Source organism: Nomascus leucogenys, chromosome 7b (assembly GCF_006542625.1).
Source record: "Nomascus leucogenys isolate Asia chromosome 7b, Asia_NLE_v1, whole genome shotgun sequence".
Taxonomy (NCBI): domain Eukaryota; kingdom Metazoa; phylum Chordata; class Mammalia; order Primates; family Hylobatidae; genus Nomascus; species Nomascus leucogenys.
Genome location: NC_044387.1, coordinates 3,750,405 through 3,774,895, shown reverse-complemented (window position 1 = coordinate 3,774,895; position 24,491 = coordinate 3,750,405). Strand labels below are relative to the sequence as shown.

General features: G+C 53.6%; 1 protein-coding gene across 2 annotated transcripts in view; it reads right to left on the bottom strand.

Annotated features, from left to right (window-relative positions):
• CERK (ceramide kinase) overlaps nucleotides 1–22,007 on the bottom strand; it is a 55,412-nt gene extending 33,405 nt beyond the window's left edge. Inside the window, exons 1-3 of one of the 2 annotated variants that reach the window (XM_003278571.4) lie at nucleotides 21,726–22,007; nucleotides 3,252–3,365; nucleotides 2,431–2,553 (exon numbers count right to left, since the gene is read on the bottom strand). In XM_003278571.4, the coding sequence (XP_003278619.2) occupies nucleotides 2,431–2,553; nucleotides 3,252–3,365; nucleotides 21,726–21,867 (379 nt within the window). In that variant the 5' untranslated portion in view covers nucleotides 21,868–22,007. Of the gene's footprint in view, nucleotides 1–2,430; nucleotides 2,554–3,251; nucleotides 3,366–21,262; nucleotides 21,634–21,725 lie in introns of those variants that run through there. The other variant, XM_030815345.1, reaches the window with a different exon arrangement.
• Between the last annotated feature and the right edge of the window lie 2,484 nt (nucleotides 22,008–24,491).

Below are 24,491 nucleotides of genomic sequence, written 5' to 3'. Positions count from 1 at the left end.
TCAAGACCAGCCTGGCCAATATGGCAAAACCCCATCTCTACTAAAAAATACAAAAAAACTAGCCAGGCATGGTGGCGCACGCCTGTAGTCCCAGCTACTCAGGAGGCTGATGATTGCTTGAACCCAGGAGGCAGAGATTGCAGTGAGCCAGGATCGCGCAACTGCCCTCCAGCCTGGGCAACAGAGCAAGAGTCTGTCTCAAAAAAAAAAAAAAAAAGAAAGAAAAAGATAACAACCAAACAGAAAAATGGACAAAAGACTTGAACAGAACCTCACAAAAGGGGATATCCGAATGGCCCATGAACATATGAATGTGTTTCTCAGCCTCATTAACCATTAGGGAGTGCAAACTACAACTACAATGCAAGACTATTAACACTTACCACCACGGCTAAGACGTGAAGGTGTGGCTAAGATGTGGGGCAACCAGAACTCCCGCACCCTGAGGGTGGAATGCAGGCTGGCAGCGTCTTCTGAAGTCAACACATGCAACAAACACCTACAACCCAGCAACTCCATTCCCAGGTATGCACCCAGGAGAAATGCAGACGGGTGCAAAAGACATGCTCTAGAATGTTCCCAGTGCTACTGTTCATGACAGCCCACATCAGGAAGCTGTCCAAATGACCAGCCACTGTACCATGGGTAAATAAATGGCCGTAACATTCACATCACGGAATACCATACGGCCTAGAGAATGAACAAACGGCAGCCCCGTGGGACAGCGTGGAAAATTTATGCAAAACTACTAACACTCGCCACCACGGTGGAAAACTTCACAAGTGTCATGTTGAGCCAAGAGCCAGGCACAAAAGGGTTCATACCGTATGATCTGATTTCTATTAAGTACAACAGTGAACCTAGTTGTTTAGAAGTCGAGGCAGTGGTTCCCCTTTGGGGAGTCATGACCACAGGGGTACGGTGGGGGACCCTGGGGCTGGCAATATTCTGCTCCTTTATCTGGGTGCTGGTTACACAAGTGTGCTCGGAGTGAAAATTCACCCAGTGCACACTCAGAATGAGGTCTTTTGTGTCTGCGATATGACAATCAAACACTAAAACAGCCTGTAATCCCAGCACTTTGGGAGGCCAAGGTAGGCGGATCACTTGAGGTCAGGAGTTCGAGACCAGTCTGGCCAACACGGTGAAACTCTGTCTCTACAACAAATACAAAAATTAGCCAGGTGCGGTAGTGGGTGCCTATAATCTCAGCTACTTAGGAGGCTGAGGCAGGAGAATCGCTTGAACCCAGGAGGAGTTTGCAGTGAGCCGAGATTGCACCACTGCACTCCAGCCTGGATGACGGAGTGAGACCGTCTCAAAAAACAAAAACAAAACAAAGAAAAAAACCCACTAAAAAAGGTAACAGGGTTAGAAGTTAAAATTGTAGAGTGGCCGAAACAATAGAATCATATACAATTTTTAGATACAAGTAGACTATATCAAATGCACAATTATAAAGATGAAAATGAACCCACATTCTCCAGTGGGCAGGGTTCAGAGGACTTTCTCTTGCAGTCTGCACCTATAGGATCAGGTCAGAATCCAATCACCCAGTCTCATGAAAACAGGTTTGATGGGAGGAAAGGGAAGGAGAAAGCAGGATGGACAGAAAGTTGGTGTACAGATATATCTCTATCCATCCTACCACTTTTTAAGGGTGACAAAGTCTTGTTACTCAGCATGCAATAACTAACACACCAGGCTCCAGGCTCCTACTACATTTCAGATGTGGACACATCCCTGGCTGGGCATGGTGGCTCATGCCTGCAATCCCAGCACTCTGGGAGGCCAAGGTGGGCAGATCACCCGAGGTCAGGAGTCTGAGACCAGCCCGGCCAACTTGGTGAAACCCCATCTCTACTAAAAATACAAAAATTAGCCAGGCGTGGTGGCGCATGCCTGTAGTCCCAGCTACTCGGGAGGCTGAGGCAGAAGAATCACTTGAACGCAGGAGGTGGAGATTGGTGTGAGCTGAGATCGCGCCACTGAACTCCAGCCTGAGCAACAGAGCAAGACTCCATCTCGAAAAAGAAAAGAAAAAAAAAAGACATGGACGCATCCCAGACAGATATGTGTTCCTCCACGTGCCCAGTTTAATTCTCACATTCACCTCGAATGTAAAGGCTATTACCATCCCCACTTCCAGAAAGAGAAATTGAGGCTCAGAAGGGTAAGTGACCTGCCCCTAGGCCTCCTGGCTGGTGAGCAGGGGGCTGGACTCCATGCCAGGGTCCAGGCTGTGGAGCCCATGCCCTTTGCATTCACTGGGCTGGTCTGCTAATGAGAAATTAAGTCAGCCTGACTCATCATGTCCACTTGGGGTATGGCCAGCTGCATGAAAGGGGGAGACACGTCAGGAAGATCACCCAATCAGGCATGCGCATGCCACCACGGCCATCCTGTCTCTCAGTCCAGACACACACGTACTCAGCTTCTCCAGCATCTCCCGCAGGGTCTGCAGCCACAAGTGACACAGCTGCTCCTCTGGGCACCAGAAAGTCACCTGCGCCCACTTCCAGCGGTGCCGTCGTGCTCTCTTTACACAGTGAACTGCACAGAAGCAAGCACGCTCATTAGTGCAAAGTTTGCAGCGTCACTGACAAAACCTCAAGTGAATATGCACCAAATGCAGCTAATTATAGGTTCCTAACCAAAATTTCCCAGGGGTTCTCCTCCCTTCTAACTAGTTAGTAATTTTCAAGGTATATTAGAAAAAAACATCCTATCTTTCAAATCTTTTAAGTCACGTAAGGGAAAAGGGCTGGGTGTGATGACTCACGCCTGCAATGCAGCACTTTGGGAGGCTGAGGTGGGCAGATCACCTGAGGTCAGGAGTTTGACACCAGCCTGGCCAACATGGTGAAACCCCGTCTTTATTTAAAATACAAAAAATTAGCTGGGTATGGTGGCAGGCACCTATAATCCCAGCTACTCAGGAGGCTGAGGCAGGAGAATCGCTTGAACCCGGAAAGCAGAGGTTGCACTGAGCCAAGACCACGCCACTGCACTTCAGCTTGGGCAACAAGAGCGAAACTCCGTCTCAAAAAAAATAAATAAATAAAAATAAGGGAAAAAATGACCATTAACTAAAACATTAACTAAAGGTAGCATTTGGGGGAAAAATAGGAAGATTTCATAAAGATAAACCAATGCATTGAGCTTGTTAAACAAGTAACAGAAAAGTTCCCTCTCGTGTCATCTACATAGAATTAATGAAGATTGTGGGAGAAGACATTTAGGTTTATCACCTGTAAAAGCGTAAGGCTTTTCCATTTTCTGCCATTTTCCACTGCTGTGATGTTTCCCGTGAACGTCTGTTTCCTCAACAGCGATGATCTCAGATACAGGCACAGTGCAGGCATCTGTAAAAACACCACATCCTTCTGTCAAAGAATTCGTCAGAATCCACACAGGTAAAATCAGTCCAACTCCAAGAAGCTGAGAATATTGTGCTTTAATATTCTCATTAGAAATTCAGGCTGGGTGTGGCGGTGTGCACCTGTAATCCCGGCACTTTGGGAAGCTGAGGAGGGAGGATCGCTTGAGCTCAGGAGTTGCAGCAAGCTATGATGGTGACACTGCACTCCAGCCCGGGCGACAGCGCGAGACCCCGTCTCCAAAAATATATTTTGGAGACGGGGTCTCGCGCTGGAACCACGGAGCTTGCAAGTGAGGCAGAGTCCAAGTGTGGCGCGACTGGAGTGCCGGGGGGGGGGAGAGACGGGAGACTTCCAGGGACCCAGGGGGTGACAGCACGGGCCATGCTCCACCCTGGGAACCAGGAAGGACTGGTTCCACCCGAGCCACCTGGGGCGTGTTCATCTGGTGGGCAGCTGTAATTACAGGCCTGCACATCAAAGAAAGTTCTGGGCTGGGAGCAGAGCCGTGGGAAGTGACGGGTAACTGAAGTCCAAGGCCTGAAAGAACTTGCCCAGGAGAGCATGGGATTGAAGACAGCAAAGCCAGGTTTGAGCAAGCTGGCTTCCAAAAGCTTATTCTGGAATTACTGTTAGGCATGTATGATATATTCTTACACAGAAGAACGTTGTAATTTGTGGTTAGCTTCCTAGGTTGGCTATAAAAGCTGCAATATAGCTGAAATACTGTATTTTTGCCGTAGCTGAATGCAAAAAAATTGCTATAACATATGTAGTAATTTTGCATCATTTTTAAAGTTGTTGCCCATGGAAATCAAGTTCTAGGAACCTGGGAGGGTAGTGTCTGAATTGGGCCTTTGACCACTGTAGAAACCCTTGAAAGGCCAGTAGTGGGGCCTCCTGATTCCCTCTGAAGTGATGCCAGCCGCAGGGGAGCAGACTTGCTGGGGAGGGGGTTACAGAGGACGAAGTCTGGCTAGAGGGCGGAGGTGTCTGTGTGCATCCTGCTCCTGGGTATAGGATGTGGGGTCCAGAGTGACTCTCAGGGTCCCCACCCTCTGGTGTGCCGCACCTGGGCCTCCCATGTTTTTTTTTTTTTTTTTTTTGAGATGGAGTTTTGCTCCTGCTGCCCAGGCTGGAGGGCAATGGCTCAGTCTCGGCTCACTGCAACCTCCACCTCCCAGTTCAAGTGATTCTCCCTCCTCAGCCTCCCAAGTAGTTGAGATTACAGGTGCCCACCACCACGCCCAGCTAATTTTTGTATTTTTAGTAGAGATGGGGTTTCGCCATATTAGCCAGGCTGGTCTGGAACTCCTGACCTCAGATGATCCGCCCACCTCAGCCTCCCAAAGTGCTGGGATTACAGGCGTGAGCCACCACACCAGGCCCTGGCTTCCTATCTTGCCCTTCAGGCTGTGACTCTGGAATGCAATTTCTACCCACTTCTTATTTTTCCCCTGCCTTAGAACCCTGAACCCCGATGCTCCAGACCCCTCTCCGCTCTGCCGGTCGGTGTCCACACAGGACAGCCACGTGGGATCTCAGGGCATCCCAGACACTTGCACGTGGACCAGCTTCCCTGTTGGCACGTGGAGGCCACCAGCCTTCAGACGCGGCTCTTCTCGTCTGGCACGGCTTGCCTCCTTAACCATCCCCTATTTCTTGAGGTGCTGGCCTTGCCCTCTGGGTCCTGCAAGGAAGTGACCATGGCACTCAAACCCTGTGAGTGCACCTGACGCCATGGCATCCTCGTCCTACGAGACAGAGTTAATGCCAGGCCTCTGCAGCTCCGGGACCCAGCACAGGCCAGGCTCGGGGCAGGGTTCAATGACATAGACAGTGAGTCAGGAATCCACCACCTATGGATGTGACAATGCACACCGCGATCTTCCTAGACCACTGAGCGCAGGCTTCGGGACCTCCTAGTGCCTGCAGATAACCACAACCATGGCTGTCTGATGAGAAGTGGCGACAGGCAGTGAGAACAAGCCACTGACCGCTGGGTCAGGTCAGTTCCCCAACATCTGATCGACTGGTTTAGGAAACTGCACAACAGACAGCACAGTAAGTTACGAATGACTCCAGGACAGTCACCTGAGTCTACAGGTTACTAACTTTCAGCCTTGCACATTCAGTCCCACAGACCCCAAGAGCCCAGGAAGGGACTCGCCATGCTGATGAGATGGAGTCTCGTCATTTCTTTTTTGAGATGGAGTTTTGCTCTTGTTGCCTAGGCTGGAGTACAATGGCTCAATCTCGGCTCACTGCAACCTCCACCTCCCGGTTCAAGCGATTCTCCCTCCTCAGCCTCCCAAGTAGCTAAGATTACAGGTCCCCACCACCAGGTCCAGCTAATTTTTGTATTTTTAGTAGAGACAGGGTTTTGCCATCTTAGCCAGGCTGTAGGCCATGCCATGCCAGGGGTGCCAGCACAAGGCCAGGTGGTCTCGTCGCTGTATCCTGCCGGAAGGAGCGACACAGGTGCTGGGGCAGGGAGGTGGCGGGGACAGCCTCACTGTCAGGGTCAGGGTTCAGAGGATTCCCCATGGGTGGAGGAAGGTGACGTAGGGGCAGGAGCCGGGGAGAGGCAGAGGCCGCTGGGAGGGAAAGGGCAAGCAGCTGCGAGAGGGTGGCCACTCTGGGTGGAGGGACGAGGATCCCACTTGGGTATGACTCTGAATAGCTACAAGTGTTTGGGACAGGGCAAGAGACTGAACAGGCCCAAGGACACCCTGGGGTGAATCTAGGCACCTTCTGCCACACTGGACCTGTGGCAAGGTGTACCTGCTCCTCTGGCGAGAGAAAAAGACAAAGACGCCAGCAGGGAACATTAGTTTACACACATGTTCCTCTTACACACAGATTAATAAATGTAATTATTGTTTCTAAAAAGGGACAGAAAAAATAGAGGAATAAAATTCAATCTTGTCTGCACAGCTTTATTGAGGAACATCAAGAATAAGAACACAGGGTGGACACAGTGGCTCACGCCTGTAATCCCAGCACTTTGGGAGGCTGAGGCGGGCGGATCACTTGAGGTCAGGAGTTCGAGACCAGCCTGGCCAACATGGTGAAACCCCGTCTCTACTAAAAATACAAAAGTTAGCCAGGTGTGGTGGTGTGTGCCTGTAATCCCAGCTACTCGGGAGGCTGAGGCAGGAGAGTTGCTTGAACCCGGGAGGCGGAGGTTGCAGTGAGCCGAGATCACACCAGTGCACTCCAGCCTGGGCAACAAAGTGAGACTCAGTCTCGGGAAAACAAACAAAAAAAAAAAATAAGAATAAGAATATAGCTGACCTCTGAACAACATGGGCTTAACCTTCGAGGGTCCACTGATGTGGGGAGTTTTCTTCTTCTTCTTCTTCTTTTTTTTTTTTTTTTGAGACGGAGTCTTGCTCTTGTCACCCAGGTGTGGTATGATCTCGGCTCACTGCAACCTCCACTTCCCACGTTCAAGTGATTCTCCTGACTCAGCCTCCTGAGTAGCTGGGATTATAGGCGCCTGCCACCACGCCCAGCTAATTTTTGTATTTTTAGTAGAGATGGGGTTTCACCATGTTGGCCGGGATGGTCTCTAACTCCTGACCTCAGGTGATCCACCCACCTCGGCCTCCCACAGTGCTGGGATTACAGGCATGAGCCACCGTGCCCGGCTGGATTTTTCAATAAAAGTGGCACTGAGCTCACCTGCCTCTCTTGCCTCCCCTTCCACCTCCTCCGTCTTATCCGCCTCCACCACCCCTAAGACAGCACGACCCATCCCTCCTCTCCTCTTCCTCCTCAGCCCACTCAACCTGAAGACCACGAGGATGGAGACCTTTGTAATGATCCACTTCCACTTACCGGATAGCAAGCACATTTTCTCTTCCTTACGGTTTTCTTAACCACGTTTTCTTTTCTCTAGCTTACTTTTTTGTAATAATACAGCATATAATTCAGGCCACATAGGAAATGTGTGTTCATCGGCTATTTACATTATCGCAAGGCGTCAAGTCAGCAGTAGCCTGTTAGTTAAGTGCTGGGGGAGTCAAAAGTTTTCCAACTGCATGGCGCTGGGGTGCTGACCCCCACGTTGTTTGGGGGTCAACTTGCACTGGGTGCAGCTCAGGACAAGGGCTTCCTTGCTGACTCAGGAGACCTGGAGTGGTGCAGCCATGGTGGGAACACATTCCCCAGGTGGCGACGAGTGGCTGGACTCGGTGTGGCTTTGGCCTGCATCTGGCTGCAGTCTTACTGTGGGTAAGCCGCTAAGCCTGCAGCATGGCTGTAAAGGGGGTGGAACGATGAACCCCATACGGAATTCAGAAACTGGAATAAGATAAAGGGTGAAAAAGTTTCAAGCACAAAAATGTCTGATAAATGATGGCTTCCTTTCTTGTCAAAAAGGCTGGGCTTGGCAGGGCGGGGTGGCTCACACCTGTAATCCCCGCACTCTGGGAGGCTAAGGTGGGTGGATCACGAGGTCAGGAGATCGAAACCATCCTGGCTAACACGGTGAAACCCTGTCTCTACTAAAAATATACAAAAAATTAGCTGGGCGTGGTGGTGGGCACCTGTAGTCCCAGCTACTCAGGAGGCTGAGGCAGGAGAATGGTGTGAACCAGGGAGGCGGGGCTTGCAGTGAGCCGAGATTGCACCACTGCACTCCAGCCTGGGCGACAGAGAGAAAGACTATGTCTCAAAAAAAAAAAAAAAAAAAAAAAAAAAAGGCTGGGCTCGAGACGGGGGCTCTGCCTCCTTCAGGCCATTGTCCGTGTTAAGCTGAGGACTCCACAATGAGAGGACTCCACAGTGAGACGCCTCCAGCCTAGCAGCACTCACCCCTTCTCCCGCTCTCCTCACCTCAGCGTGTCACGGGCATTACGCCCTAGTCTTTGAAACTCTCATTTCTAATTGGGAGACAAAGAACCGGGCCAAGAATCTGAGCAAACGGAGAGCAGCTCCCTGCGGGGGCTCAGGAAACGCTTGCCAGCGTCCACCGGTTGGAGAGCTGGCGCCTGCTCATCTGAGGGCAGGTCATGTGGACGGCAGTGGGGCCACCGAGGGCTGGCACACAGAAGAATGCGGCCGGTCCTCTAGAAGCAGAAGGAACTGCCCTCTGAGGGTGAGTCTCAATTTGCCGGCTCCAAGCAGCATCCCCGCACAGCACGTGGTGTGTGGACATGCCACAGCATCCACGGGAGAAAACACACCTGACCCGGGTGGACAGATGCTGTGGGAACATCTTGCAAAGGGCAGAAGGTGGGAATTTGGGGCGCTTTCATATTCTTTTGCTGACAGAGATAAATTCTGCTGCCCGTGAGACACCACAGTGACTCATATGGACATGCAGTGGGCTCTCCAATAAAGGTAATGATCAAATGGCCATCACATTCCAGAAAAATCAAATGCCATGTCAGCGAGTGAGGCTGGCCTCCTGGTTCTCGTGCGGCTCACGTGTTTGCTGGCTCCCTCTCTGCAGACCACTGCAGCATTTGCCACAGTCTGGGTAATGCCTGCTAGGGGCAGCTGAGAGCACGCTGACTTCCAGCTGCTTCTTTTTCCATTCTGTTCTCTGTGTTTTTTAGTGCTTGTTGTGATCTACTAAAATCAAATATATTTCATGCTTGCGACTCACAGATGAAAACAGTGCCTGCTGTCAATCAGCTTTGACACTAGAAGTTCCTGGATTAAACTGAGCCATGCGCAGTGGCCTCCCATCCAGCAGGAGGGCCCACGGGTTTCCCGTGTGTCAAAGGAGCACTGAGTGCCAGTGACACGGGTGCACGTGTGTGAGCACGCTCACGGCAGGGCAGTGTCTAGGTGGCAGAACACGCCGCTCCAGACCTCACGCAGCCGTCGGGAGGCCCCAGATGTCTTTCGCCTCTTGGGGATATGCAACGAGAACAAAAGCAAGTTCACAGCCAAGAGCACAGCTGTCCCTGGGACGCTCCCTAATGCAAGCTGCCATGTGAGAACCGGCAGAGGGAACGGGGTGAGAGAGCAGGCCGCTGCCCACTGCGCCCACTGGAGTACAGTGTGGAAGTCTGTGGATCACACCCACACACACTGCAGGGGATACTGAGGCCCAGAAGTGGCACGGGCCACACTGACCTCCACATGCCCAGCCCGCTTAGAGTCCGAGCAGTAAGGGTCACCCCAGAGGAAGAACACCCAAGAGATCCGAGTGGCTGGGAGTCCTGATTCCCCCTGCAATTACATGCAATGCAGACGCATTTCCCTGGCAACCCACCGCTCAATAAACATGAGCTGTGTGAACATCTGATCTTCATTAAAAATTAAAGGTGAGTGCTTGCCTATGCCAAGGAAGACCAAAAACCAGCTCTGCCCACCACTGCCAGGGAGAGTCCAGAAATCCCACATGCAGGTAACTCAGAGAGTGGTCAAACTGTCCCCTTCCCCTCCCTGCCCACCACGTCCACCCTGACACAGCCCTTGATGGGTGTGATACACAGACTGAAGGTGGGGGAAGCCAGAACCCACGTGATGCCCACAGGTCAGCCCTGAGCTGTGACTTATCCAGACACGATTGCACGTCTGTGTCCCCAGCCCTTGTCTCTGCTGCAGCTTCTGCTGTCATACAGGGATGCGCCCAAGTTTGGATTTTTATAGGAAACCTTCTGATTGTAAAACACATTAGTTACAATTTTAAAAGGAAAAGAAAAACTCACCATGCAAATCAAACAAAGAAAAAAATCTGTGGCCAAATTCAGCCCAAAGACCTCTGCTCTGCAAGCCAGTGAGGCTGAGCCGTGGTTTTTCTGACAACATGAATGATGAAGAAAATCTCATAGCAAGACCCTAAAGTTCATGATGCTGGAATAAGGTACCTGCCAATTATAACTTACTGCTATTTCATGCCATAAAATGTGACCTTTGACCCTTGTCAGCACACCATTAGTAGCCACCAATGTCTCTTCTTCTTCTTTCTTTTTTTTGAGACAGGTCTCGCTGTGTCACCCAGGCTGGGGTACAGGGGTGCAATCTCAGCTCACTGCAGCCTCGACCTCCTAGGCTCATGCAATCCTCCCACCTCAGCTTCCCAAGTAGTTGGGACCACAGGTGTGTGCCACCATGCCCAGCTATTTTTTTTTTTTTTTTTGAGAGATGGGGTCTCTCTGTGTTGCCCTCAGAGACCTGGTTGGTTTCTCTAACTCCTGGGCTCAAGCGGTGCAACCGCTCAGCCTCCCAAAGTGTTGGGATTACAGGCGTGAGCCACTGTGCCCAGTCTTCTTAGTTCTAGGGACACATCTCAAGTAAACAGTGTCCATTCCCTGTGGAACCCACCCCAGAAATCCTTCCTCGTCCTAACGTCCCGATACCAGCCTAAGGGTGCTGTGGTCCGTGTGCCCCACTCTCAGGCAGGGGCCAGGTCAGCACCCCACAGGACCACCCGGTGACCACCCAAGGTCCAAGGGCTTCTGAACATCCTGCACATGCCCCAACACCCCCCCGGCCCTGCCACCCTCCCCGGCCCTGCCACCCTCCCCGGCCCTGCCACCCCCCGGCCCTGCCATCCCCGCAGCTCCTTAGCATGGATGCTCCCTTAGCATGCACAGGAGGCCTGGACCTGAGGATGCCAAATCATTCCTCTGAGGAAACAGGGCTGTGGCATGTGGACGGGCATGTCACCTACACAGCCCACATGGCAGCCAACACACAGGACTGTGCTTTTCCTGTTAAGCCAGGAGGTTCTGGAGGGTAGGGTGGAATTGCACACCTGCGCAGCCCCTGTGTGTGGGTTCAGGAAATGAATCAGGCTAATCCTAGACCTGCTTAGATGACACCCGCAGAACTGAAGTCCATACCAGCTGGCATCTCAACACAGAACACCCGCTGTCCCCACTCCATGCTGTCAGGCTGCGGGAAACCTGTGTCAGCCTCCCGTCCTAGGGACAAGACGGGGTGTCCGAGGGCTCCAGGGACCACACGGTGCCTCAGGGAACTTTGTCATGGGAACTGGATGGATTTTGCTCCACGAACTCTGCTCTTCCCCCTGTGAACCCTGCTATGAAAGGCCACGGGGGCTACTTAAGCAAATCCCAGAGTCCCTGCCTTTGAGGAGGGAGCTCACCCCAGATTCTGGAGCAGCCTCGCTCTGAGTCCCCACTCCCCCACCTGTGAGCTGAGCTCTAAGTCCCACATCTCCACCTCCGAGAAGATAACAAGGGGCGTCTCAGAGGGCTGTGAGGATCCCATTGGGTGTGAAGCCCACAGCACTGCAGGGCACAGCACACACTGCCCTAAATGGAAAGCAGCATTCAGACATCTAGTTCTGGCCAGAATGAACCAAGCCCGACCGCCTGTCTCTCCCACCCACTATGACTGATAGCTCAGGACAAGATAGAAGAAACAGGCAATGAACCGGGGACACTAGAGATCCACAGCGGCAGGCCCGCTGGCTGGAGAGGCTGGGGTGCAGAGTCAGCAGCTGGGAGCCGGGTTTATCTCCAGCTCTGGCCTTGGGGATGTCTGAGCTATGGGGCAGCAGGGTGGGTGCAGGCCCCCGTCCCAGAGAAGCCAGGGTGTGCTGAGGGCAGAGGGACGCTTAGAGCAGAGGGGGCTGGAGCAGGAATACTTGGCTCTGAGAATGACCAAAATGAGTCCAGCCTCACTCCTGAGGGACCAAAACAGGGCAGCCAGGGCCTCGGAGGCCGGACAGCCAGGGCCCACCTCCCTCGCCACATGAGACAGACCTGCCATCTGTACCCAGCCAGGCTGAGCACCTGCTTTTGAAAAAGAAAAATTGGCTGGGTCTGGTGTCTCATGCCTGTAATTCCAGCACTTTGGGAGGCTGAAACGGAAGGACTGCTTGAGACCAGAAGATTGAGACCAACCTGGACAACACAGTGAGGCCCTGTCTCTACAAAATAAATTTTAAAAATTAGCCAGAATGATGGTACATGCCTGTAGTTCCAGCTACTTGAGAGGCTGAGGTAGGAGGACGGCTTGTGCTCAAGAGGCTGCAGTGAGCCAAAACTGAGCCACTGCACTCCAGCCTGGGAAACAGTGAGACTGTAAATAAATAAATTAATTAATTTAATTAAATAGAAAAATTGTCCAAATGACTCTATTTTTTATTAATTTTTTTTAAGAGACAGGGTCTTGCTCTGTCACTCAGGACGGAGTACAGTGGTACAATCATGGAACACTGTAACCTCGAATTCCTGGCGTCAAATGCTCCTCCTGCCCCAGCCTCCTGAGTAGCTGGGACTACAGGCATGCACAACACCAGCCTCCAAAAAACATTAACAGGACTTGGCCTTACAAAATCATGTTCCAAATATCCAGGAAACAACCCACAATAAATCAGCACACCAAGAACCAGGAAATGTTAACGTTCTCAAGGGAGTAATCAAAAGACGTCAAACCTGAGATGACCCAGATGTTGATGTTATCAGACAAAGACCTCAAAGTAGTCTTTGGCCGGGCGCGGTGGCTCACGCCTGTAATCCCAGCACTTTGGGAGGCCGAGGCAGGCGGATCATGAGGGCAGGAGATCGAGACCATCCTGGCTAACACAGTGAAACCCTGTCCCTACTAAAAATACAAAAAATTAGCCAGGCATGGTAGCGAGCGCCTGTAGTCTCAGCTACTCAGGAGGCTGAGGCAGGAGAATGGCGTGAACCCAGGAGGCGGAGCTTGCAGTGAGCCAAGATCGCACCACTGCACTCCAGCCTGGGTGACAGAGTGAGACTCCGTCTCTAAACAAACAAACAAACAAACAAACAAAAAACAAAGCAGCTGTTATAACCATGCTCACTGAGACACAGTTGAACATCCTTACAGTTTTCAGGAAAGAGGCTGGGAGTGGTGGCTCATGCCTGTAATCCTAGCACTTTGGGAGGCTGAGGCGAGCAGATTGCCTGAGCTCAGGAGTTCAAGACCAGCCTGGGTAACATGGCAAACCCCTGTCTCTACTAAAAATAATAAATAAAAAAAAAATTAGCCAGGCGTGGTGGCGGGCACGTGTAATCCCAGCTACTCAGGAGGATGAGGCACGAGAACTGCTTGAACCCAGGAGGCGGAGGTTGCAGTGAGTCGAGATCACGCCATTGCACTCCAGTCTGGGTAACAGAGTGAGACTCTATCTCAAAAAAAAAAAAAAAAAAAAAAAAAAAAAGTTTTCAGGAAAGAAATGGAAACTATTGGAACCAAAAGGAAAATTTTAAAACTGGAAAGTACAGTATCTGAAATTTAAAAATCACCAAATAGGCTTAGTAGCAGAATGAATCGGATAGAGGAATAGTGAAGTCGAAAATAGGTCAGCAGAAAGAATCTATTCTAAAGAGCAGAGAGAAAGAAATTGTTTTAATGCACAAGAACCTTCCGCTTCTGGGAGGATGGATTAGCTGTGCTTTTCCTACTCCTCCTATTAAGTGAAGCCCTGGACATCGCACATGAAACAAACATAAGAAGACTGACGGGCGGAGAAAAGGCAGCTGTTCAGGGCCTAGGATCTGAGAAAGACACACGGCAGCCCCCCGGGGGTTTCCTTTGCCTCGTCTATCTTGGATTTGGAACTGGAGCAGCCTGAAACCTGGAAATGCCAACAGGTACAAACACAGAGCCCCAGTGAAAACCAACTCAGTCTAGCCAGGGAAGGGGCAGCCTTGCAAGACAGAAAACTTTGAGACAATAACAACCTACCCCAGAAAAAAACGGACCCAGCCCTCCAACCAGGCCCACATGGCCAACTAGCAGCTTAGACTTCCACCCTTGAGAGGCTGTGAGCAGGCACCCCACAACCTCTGCCAAGGCCGTACAGGGGAGGCCACGCAGGAAGCTGGAACCCCCATCAGCGCCAGCTGGTAAAAAGTCTCATGCCCACCAGGCATCAGTGGAGACAAAGGGGCAGCCCAGCCCGGGCCCCCACCCTGCACTGGCGAGGTGCCCCTTCCTCCTTGCTGGAGTGGAGTAACAGGAGGCCTGGCGGGGAGTCAGGGCTTTCACTGCCACTGAGCTGCAAGGTGCCCACACTCCATCCACATGCTGTTAGGGGAGTGCATGTGGGGGGCGGCAAGGAAGCACCTCCGCCCCCTGCCAAGGTGGCCTTAGCAGAGGCCTGGCGGGAGCTGTACCCCTCACCCACCCGGCAATACCAAGCAGCCCGACTCCACTGCCAGCAAGGCTGAGGGGAACCTGGGCTTCCATCCCCACCTGGCAGTACCAGCTCCCTTCCCTGCTGGAGCAGTGCCAGCGAAACCAGCTAAACAGAAGGTGTAAACGCTGCCCAGTCTTGGAACATATTGCAAAACGACCAGTGCTAGGTGAGTCTGGGAAGGAGGGCTGGGCCTTGGTGAGGCTGAGGATGGAGGAAAACATGTTGGGCAGCGAGGGCAGAGGGCACCTGGGGAGGCACAGGGCACGCGGGAGATCATGACCGCTCGGCTGGGCTGGGCTGGTGAGCACGTGTGCCCCGGGAGCAGGGCCAGATCGGGGGCGGCGGGGGGGGGGGGGGGGCGGTGGGGAGGTCAGGAATGCAAGCCAGGCCACAGGCACGCATGGGCGAGCAGTGCCTGAAGAACTTTCTAGCAGGGCAGGGTGTCTAAACATCAATGTGGCACACAGGCCGGCTGTCAGGACGGGCCAATGGCATTGGAGAGGGGATTAGTGACCCTCAGGGTGCTCTCCAAACTTCCAATCTCCATCATCCAGGGTTCAGCCACGGGGGTGCTGCTTAAAGAAATTCAACAGGCAGCAGGAGGGGTCAGGAGGGGAAGACCGGGGCCAGCTGGAGGCAGAAGTCATCTGACCCAGTCTGTGGCAAAAAGGGGACCAAGATCAGCAAGAAAGGAGAGAAGAGGTGTGGGATCCGATACAGCCGAATCAAGAACCCAGCAAAGTTGTGGGATCTGGGACAGCCGAAGAATCGAGAATCCAGCAGGCGGTGAGGGTGGGCCACTGGCCTAGGAGAGAGGCCAAGTAGCTGGAGCTTGTGTGCGGGTGACAGGCTGGCTGTCTCCAGGACAGAGGAGAACTCATGCCCAGAAGTCCAGGCTGGGCTGATCGCCGAAGCCATTAAGTTGAGATGCATCCTGGACCAGCTACAGGTTCCTGAGATAACCCTCAACAGGCAGGACTCAGCTGCATTTCTCATAGAAAACGCTGCTATGCAAAAATCTAGACTGTTAGAGAAGAAAAATAAATTGGGTGGGGGAATGGGAAGTAAAACACATTAGGGGTTTCTTAAACACACAGAAAGTGTATCTTCTCGAGTATGAAAGTTTCTTAAATACTGGTGGTTTAATTTCTCTGGGATATATAATCAAAAATGGAATTGCTGGGTCAAAGGATATAACTTTTTTTTTTTTTAACAGTTTGAAAACACTGCCAGATTACTTTCCAAAAACAGCCTAGCAGTTCCCACTCCCATCCATCGGGTCTGCCAGCCCAGAAGCGTCCTGAAACTTCCCCAGCACAGAGCTATGCTTTCGCCCTTCCCCATCCATTGCTGGGTGACAGCAGCATCTCATCATTGCCTTGGGTCAGTATCTACTCAGACGCTCAGCATCCACTTCCGAATATTTTCTTCTGTGAATCGCCTACTTATACCCATTGCCATTTGTCTAATGGATTGTCTGCCTTTTTCCTATCAATTTTTATGTAAGTTTAAAATGTTTAAAAAATGTTAACCTGGTCAGGCGCGGTGGCTCACGCCTGTAATCCCAGCACTTTAGGCGGCCAAGGAGGGAGGATCACGAGGTCAGGAGATTGAGACCATCCTGGCTAACACAGTGAAACCCTGTCTCTACTAAAAATACAAAAAATTAGCCGGGCGTGGTGGCGGGTGCCTGTAGTCCCAGCTACTTGGGAGGCTGAGGCAGGTGAATGATGTGAACCCGGGAGGCGGAGCTTGCAGTGAGTCGAGATCGCGTCACTGTACTCCAGCCTGGGTGACAGAGTGAGACTCTGTCTCAAAAAAAAAAAAAAAAAAATTAACCCTTTCTCTATCCTATTTGTTGCAAATATCATCCCATCATTTTTTATTTTTATTTTTTTAGTATTATTATTATTTGAGATGAAGTCTCGCTGTGTTGCCCAGGCTGGAGTGCAGTGGTGCAATGTCAGCTCACTGCAACCTCCACCTCCCGGATTGAAGAGATTCTTGTGCCTCAGCCTCCTGAGTGGCTGGGATTATAGGCGCACGCCAATGTGCCTGGCTAATTTTTGTATTTTTAGTAGAGACAGGGTTTCACCATGTTGGGCAGGCTGGTCACAAACTCCTGACATCAAGTGATCCACCCGCCTCGGCCTTCCAAAGTGCTGGGATTACAGGTGTGAGCCACCGCGCCTGGCCCTCATCATTTTTTTTTTTTTAATTTATGGTATCTTACAAAAGAAATTTTAAAATTATTTAGTCAAATAATCTAGCTTTTCCTTTATTCTTTCTGGATTCCATCTCGGTTAGGAGAGCCTTTTCCCATTCCAATATTATAAACTGTCCTCTATTTTCTTGTAAGAATTTACAGCCAGGTGTGGTGGCTAACGCCTGTAATCCCAGCACTTTGGGAGGCCGAGGCAGGTGGATCATCTGAGGTCAGGAGTTCAAGACTAGCCTGGCCAACATGGTGAAACCCTGTCTCTATTAAAAATACAAAAATTAGCCAGTGGCAGGTGCCCGTAATCCCAGCTACTCAGGAGGCTAAGGCAGGAGAATCACTTGAACCCGGGAGGTGGAGGTTGCAGTAAGCCAAGATCTCACCACTTCACTCCAGCCTGGGAAACAGAGGAAGGCTCCAAAAATATAATAAAATGTTATATATATGTGTATATATATATATGTGTATATATATATGTGTATATATATGTGTATATATATATATATGTGTGTGTGTGTATATATATATATATATATATACACATTTTCCTATAATTCAGCTTTCTACTCTTAAATATGCACCCAAGAGGAGCGAAAGCATAGCCCCTAAAGGATCAGAGTGTCTTTATCCACATAATCAAGGTGAATGGATCGGAAACTGTCCAGAAGCCCATCAGCAGGTGAACAGATACACTAGTGCACCCACACAATGCAATATGACTTAGTAACCAGAAAGAAGGAATCGCTGACATGATGAATCTTACAAAAAAAAAGTGAGATAGAGCAGCCGGGCACAAAGAAGTGCACATGGCATGATTCCATTTACATGAAACTCTATTAGCATCGCTCCCGACCCTGGTGCGAAAACAGCCCAGGGCCCAGGAGAAGGTTCTGGACTGCTGCTCTCCGGGTGATGTTTACACAGGTGCACACAATTATCAAAATTTAACCAACCATGTGCCTTAAAATGTCTGAGTTTTATTGCATGCAAATTAGACCTTGATAGAGTCGATTTTTAAAAATCATGTTTTAGGAGGGGAATTAGCAGCGTGGAAAACACTCTGCAGTATATTTTCCCAGCTTTTCTTTCATGCATATTTACACATACACAAATACCAAATATTAATCACGTGTAAGTCGAAGAGTGACTTTTTGTGTATGCTTTTCTGTGTTTTCTAGATATTACTAAATCAACATGACTTACTTTTGCAAGCAGGAAAAACTTTTTTTTTAAGTTATCTGTGGCATGCCTATGTTTTGCCAGGCACTTTGCAGGGTGTGCTGAGGACACGCTTTATAAATACAGCACTGACCTGCCCAATGAGTTCACCACCAGCCTGGGACATCCCAAGTGCGGTTGGGGGAAGGAAGGGGAGGATCCTCCCACCAAGGTAGAGCCTGGGCAGTAGCCCCCTCATCCCTCAACACACACACACACACACACACACACACACACACACACACACACTCTTCCCATTCCCAACTGTAAAGGAATAAATGCAGGGTTTATCTACGTGTGTTTTGCGACAGTCAGGGGAAATAACCCAGATATCAACGCAGTGTTTCCAGTTCAACGAGCATGACCCACTTCGAGTTCCTGTTTTCGTCCTGCCCTACTTCCCACCAGGCTGGCGGCCCAGGGCACTTGCTGTCGCGGCTTCCCCAGGTGCAGACCTCACCCGGGCCCAGGAAGCTGCAGCGATCCGAATTGCTAGTCCTTGTCTTTGTTCTTGTACAACCAGTCACTGTCCCAGCATGATGACCCACTGAGGAAACTGCACGTGCCTGGGTTCAAAGCCAGCTCCCTCTGCACACCACTGCCTCTGGGCCCAGTCAATTCCCACTCCTACTGTCCACATCTGAAATAGGGGTGATGCTACGGAGAAAACAAAGCAGTCGGAATAACTAAGCGGCCACCCTAGCAGGGCACACACAGTGGCCTTGGCTTTAGCTTTAGCCCATCGGTCACCTGGAGCTCCAGGGCTGCTCCTGCCTCATCTCACAGGTCCTTCTAGGGCCAGCTTTTGCACAATTCTCCACCTCTCATCATTCCTCAACCTAATTAATCCCAGTGTGCCCAGATACACCTGGGGGAGTGGGGAGGGCTGGGCAATGCCACCTTGCTGACCAAATTAAATGTCCTGTGAACTGGTTCACATTCTTCTGCCCTACTATGGCCCTACTGACCTCAAGCATAGAAGAATCGAACCTGGGCCTGATTCCTTTTGGGGACTGTAAAGTTATGAGAAAAAAACTAGAGACAGTGTGGCTGTATTTCTGAACTCATTCACAACTTAGCGTCTCCCAGCTTGTTGATGTTTTCCCATTGCGTGGGAGAGCACTCCTGGGTGGAGAGGGCAGGCTGCTTCCTGGAGGAAGCCCACCAGCCAGGGCCACCAGCCAGGGCCCCACCATCCATGGCCCCACAAACCAGGGCCCTCCCTCTCCAAGAGGGAACAAGCTCCCGGCAGGCCAGTCAGGCAGCTCAGGATGAACCTGCACAAAAGCACCTTGGCTTAGCAAGGGTGAAGCAATAAGCATGCCGAGAGGCAAACCCCGGCAGGCTGGACAAAAGCAGACGCCACACCACACCAAGCCCTGACCCGGGGGACCAGAAACCATAATGGGAGCTGGCTGGGGACGCCAAGGCAGAAAGCAGTGATGACTGACCTCCCACACAGATGCCCTGTAAGGTGGGGTCTGGCGTCTCCGTGGCTGCTGGAGCCCGAGGGAGGCCTTACAGCCCAGTGGCTACAAGCACAGCAGCTAATTGGGCCAGTCACTTCCAGTCCCTGCAGATCGGCCCCTGCAGCCCTAGGACAGGAGCAGCTGCCCCTCAGGAACCCATCCGGTTTGAAGCTCAGTGGCCCGCACTTAGGAAGTGCTTGGGGGAGACAGTCATCTTCCTGAAGCCTAGGGATTTACAACAAGGTACAAACCCTTCAGGCCCAGGCCAGGCATCTGTTCTCCTTGTGTGTGGGCCCTGGTGGGTGATATTTGAGGTGTGACATTTCTCCCAAAGGGGACATGAGAAATACCTTAGGAAAGTCAAGTCTCAGGTGCCCAGCCACAGATAGGTGACCCCAGGGCTGGAAACCAAGTGTTGGTCATGGGTCTGAGACCACCCCTCTACCTTGGCCCTACCTAACGTTCAACTCTGTCCCCACCAGCACCCAACCCACAGATCCTCACAGTTCAGCACCAGAAAGCACCCAGAAGAACTCCTGACGTTGACTGCCCACAGGGTCTAAAGGTGTCATCCCAGCTCCGCACATCCACCATGAATCCTGGCCTCTGCCACACCCACCCCAATAATTAAAAAGAAAAAAGCCTGGGCGCAGTGGCTCATACCTGTAATCCCAGCACTGAGAGGCCAAGGTGGGCGGATCACCTGAGGTCAGGAGTTCAAGACCAGCGTGGCCAACATGGTGAAACCCCGTCTCTACTAAAAATACAAAAATTAGCTGGGCGTGGTGGTGCACACCTGTAATCCCAGCTACTCCGAGGCTGAGGTGGGGAGAATTGCTTGAACCCAGGAGGAGGAGGTGCAGTGAGCCAACATCATGGCATTGAGCTCCAGCCTGGGCAACAGAGCAACACTCCGACTCAAAAAAATAAAAAACATAAAACAAAAACAAACCCTCTGTCCTCCTGCAGGGCTCTCTCTTCTAGTAAACAGCAGCTCCAACAGACCTCCTTCCCGTACTCAGTCCCTCCACATCCAACCCTGCCCACCTCCATCTCCCATCTGGGCAGGGCCAAAGCCTCCGCATCGCAGCACCCATCCCTCCTCTGGGTCCTCCACGCAGAGGCCACAAGATCCCTGGAAAATGCTAAGTTGGATAAGGCCCTCCAGGGGCTCCCACTCCACTCACTGTGAAAAGCAGGTCCCCATCTCAGCCTGTAAGGCTGCAGGAGACCTGGGCCCCACTCTCCCTCCCCCATCTCCCTTCACTCCTGCCACACTGGCCTCCTGCTGGTCTCAGGGCCTTATACTCGCGGCTTTTCCTGCCTGGATGGATCTGTCCCCGGAATGCAGAGCCCTCGGTCTCTGTGTGCCCTGTCTCTCCCTCCAAGGGAAAAAGCTCTGCTGCAGCAGCGACTGTGTCACACATGCTGGCCCCCCTCCCCAGCAGGCACACAATAAAAACTTGCCAAAGAGTGCATGAATGAAATGGAACACATCGCTACCACCCAGCCTGGGTCTCCCGTGCCGCCAACACCTCCCCTTCTCACTGTCCAGACCTGAGCTGCTGCAATCCTCCCGCTGCCCCGGAGTGTGGAAGGGCACCTTTTTATAAGCCTCTGCCAACCCCTCTGCCACCAGACAGCTCTGCCCTAGAGCCTTGAGGAGGCCGTCCCGCCGCGGCACCGCGGCCCTCCAGGGTGGGCTGTGCGTCCTCCATGTTTACCAAAGTCACTCTTCTTCTCATCCGGAGGGCCTCTGCGGGGAAAGTGGCCAATCCGTGGCACCGAAACCAATTCCCCCATCCCGAGCAGGGAGCACACCCCACAGAAGGTCAGGGGCCCCTTCTTTAACTTCTTAACAGGAAGTCCTCACCCTGCAAGGGCGCCTCTCAGGTTTCGGATCCTTGCTAAAGAAAAGCATCTGTTCTTGGATTAAACTGCAATGCACGGGGTGGGGAGCGCCTGGCACCCCCCTCAGGATCCATGTGGACAGTCCGTCTTGTCCAGAGGTGCCCTGCGGACAGACCGTATCGGGGGCCACGACCCCGCGCCCGCGCCCCGGGTCCCACCTCCCCGCGGGGATGGGGCGCCGGCCTCCCCTCCACTGCGCGGCGCTTTGTCCTCCGGTTCCCGGAGCAGACGGCGGCGCCCAGCCCGGCCCCTGGCCCCGGCCTCCCTCCCGCCTGCCCAGACCCCTCCCTGGCGCCTGCGCTCCCAGGGCCCCCGGCCTTACCACGGCCGCTCGCTCCCTGCACCCGGTCCCCCCAGCCGGGTCCCCCACGCCGCCCCCGCTCCCTGGCCAGGTCCGGCCGAACCCGGGCGGCGGCGACACTCACCCGCGCCGGGGGCGCCGGCTCCGGGCCCTGGGCTCCGCCACCAGCGCAGCAGAGCCCGCGCGGGCTCCAGGCTCACCGCGCAGCGCTGCTGCTTCACCCACAGCACCGAGTTCAGCGGCTCCGCCGCCCCCGTCGCCCCCATCTCCGCCGGCGGGCTCGTCCGCCAGGCTGGGGGCGCGCGGACGCCGAGGGGCGCCGGACCGTTAGCGGCCCCTGCAGTGGCCCAGGCGGCGGGCGGCAGGCTGCGGGAGGCGGCGCTGCGTCACCCCGTACGCGGGCGGCGGGGACCGCGGAGGGGCCGGGCGGGGCGGGGGCGAGGAGGAGGGCTGGGTAGAGGAGGGGCTGGGAGCCGGGGAGAGGCGGGGGGGACCCGAGAAGGGGAGAAGAGGGCGGAGGAGGGGGCCGGGATGGGGCTAGCCGCGGCCAGGGCACTGGGGCCGGGAGGCGGCTGCCTTTCTCTCCTCTCCTCTCCGGTGGGTGCCGGGTGCTGAATCTGGCGCTCCCGCGGCCGGCCGGGACTCAGTGGCGCCTTCCGCGCGGGCCTCGGTTCAGGCGGGGTCCGGGCGGCGCGGAAATGCAGTCCTGGCGATCGGGCGCGGGCGGGGGGCGGGCCTGGATGGGGGCGCCACGGGCGGCGTGACCTTGGGCGGCGGGTGCCCTCTTCGATCCTGGCCTCCTGTCGGCCTGGAAGGGGGCCTGCAGCTGGGCCCCAGCAGGCAGGTAAGGCTTTCAGGAGGCCGAGGTCTTTTTAGGGGGCGGGGGCGCTGGCCCTTTGAACTGCTCTGGGGCCGGAAGCCACAGAGCAGACAGCTGAGCACCCGCCCAGGAGCTGGCCCTAGGAACAGGAGCCTGGGACCCAGACTTGGAGAAACATGGCCCCTGTGGCCTCAATTCACCGCCTCCCAAGGAAGGCCTCCCTGACCCCCCAGCTGAAGGAATCACCAGCCTGCAGGGACTCCAGCCCTGCCTTCAGAGCACGGCCTGCCCCTTCATGCAAGCTCCAGTCTCTGTGCCCGCAGTGCCTAACACAGCCCCATAGGAAGCAGCCACAACCTGGCTCAGAGAGCACATCCCTCCCTGATTTATCAATGAAGACTGTGCTCACAGAGGTTAAGTCACTTGCCCAAGAGCACAGGGCTCCAGTGTGGCAGAGCCTAGGCTCACACTGACACTGTCTGGCTGTGACACTGAGGTCTGAGGCCTGCCCCTCCCCTCGGCTCCCCTGCCCAGCCCTGCTGCTGCAGACAGAGGTGGGGTGGGCCACGTCCACGTGGCCTTGCTGCTGTGCCTGGCACCAGGTGGCCGCATGTACAGGTCTTACTCTGCCAGCTCCTTGTGACTGTCTATAGGGGCGGGAACCAGCCATGACTCATTCCTCCCTGGGAGCCCAGCCCCTGTTCAGGCCATGCAGTGAAGGCCCTAGGACAGTCCTGCAGCCACCGTGGGCCCAGTCAGAGTCCTAGCAGGCAGTACCTGATCGTGGCACACAGTGGGGTGTGCAGCAGCAAGGCCTGCCCGGCCTCCTCCCTCCCACAGCTGCCGCTCTGAGGCCTGGGAATTGTGGATCTGAAACTTACTTGGAAAGGAAAGCTCGTGCCAGTGGCAGGAGGGTGCTGCTGCCTGCGAAGAGGGTTGGCAGGTAAGGGTGGCATGGGCAGGGGCCCGGGAGCACCAGCGTCCCTGCTGGGGACCTCTTCCCTGGGCATCCCTGTGCTCAGGCTCCCCCTGCCCCTCCTGGCACATTCACGTTGCTGTCCTCTGGCTGCACGCCTCGGCTTAAAATCCTGCAGCCAGAGTGGGGGGCCCAGAGAGGACTCAGAACTGCTTAGGCCCCAGTGGAGCTCCACTGGGGGAGACAGCAACATCAGTTACAAAACACACAGGAGATGCAATAAGGCTGTTAGGGGGGCCTCATCCAACGCGTCCTTACAAGAGGAGGAAATGATGACCGGGCTCTGTGGCTCACACCTGTAATCCCAGCACTTTGGGAGGCTGAAGCGGGTGGATCACCTGAAGTCAGGCATTGGAGACCATCCTGGTCAACATGGTGAAACCCTGTCTCTACTAAAAATACAAAAATTAGCTGGGTGTGGTGGTGCGCTCCTGAATCCCAGCTACTCCGGAAGCTGAGGCAGGAGAATTGCTTGAACCCAGGAGGTGGAGGTTGCGGTGAGCTGAGATTGCGCCATTGCACTCCAGCCTGGGTGACGAGAGCGAAACTCCGTCTCAAAAAAACAGAAGAGGAAATGTGGACACACACAGACCCCCGAGGCATGTGTACACAGGGGTGGCCATGGGAAGGGGCAACAGGAGAGACTGACCTCCAGGAGGCCAACCCTGTGGGCTTGGACCTTGACCTCAGACTTCCAGCTTCTGCGGACTGTTAATGGGAGATGACAGATTGCTGTTGTTGAAGCCACCCAGTCCGTGATATTTTGTTATGGCAGCCTGAGCAGACCCAGGGGACCTGTAGTCCTAGGATGGGCTGGGGAGGGGCCTGGCCACTGCAGGGCCCCATGCTCATGCTCAGGGAGAAAGGGTGATGTCACGAAGCCCAGGTTTCCAGAAGATGCACGTCCTGCAGTTGAGTTGCATGGGAGAGGGGTTGGGTGGGGCTCAGGCCCTGTGTGGGGCCAGGGCCATGACTCTGGGCACAGCACTGGAGGGATGGGAGGAAAGAGCAGCTCCACCCCAGAGCAGCCCTCAGGTCCCTGCTGTGTGTCAGACCCAGGGGGCCCTTCAGGAGCTGGCTGCGAAGGCCACAGG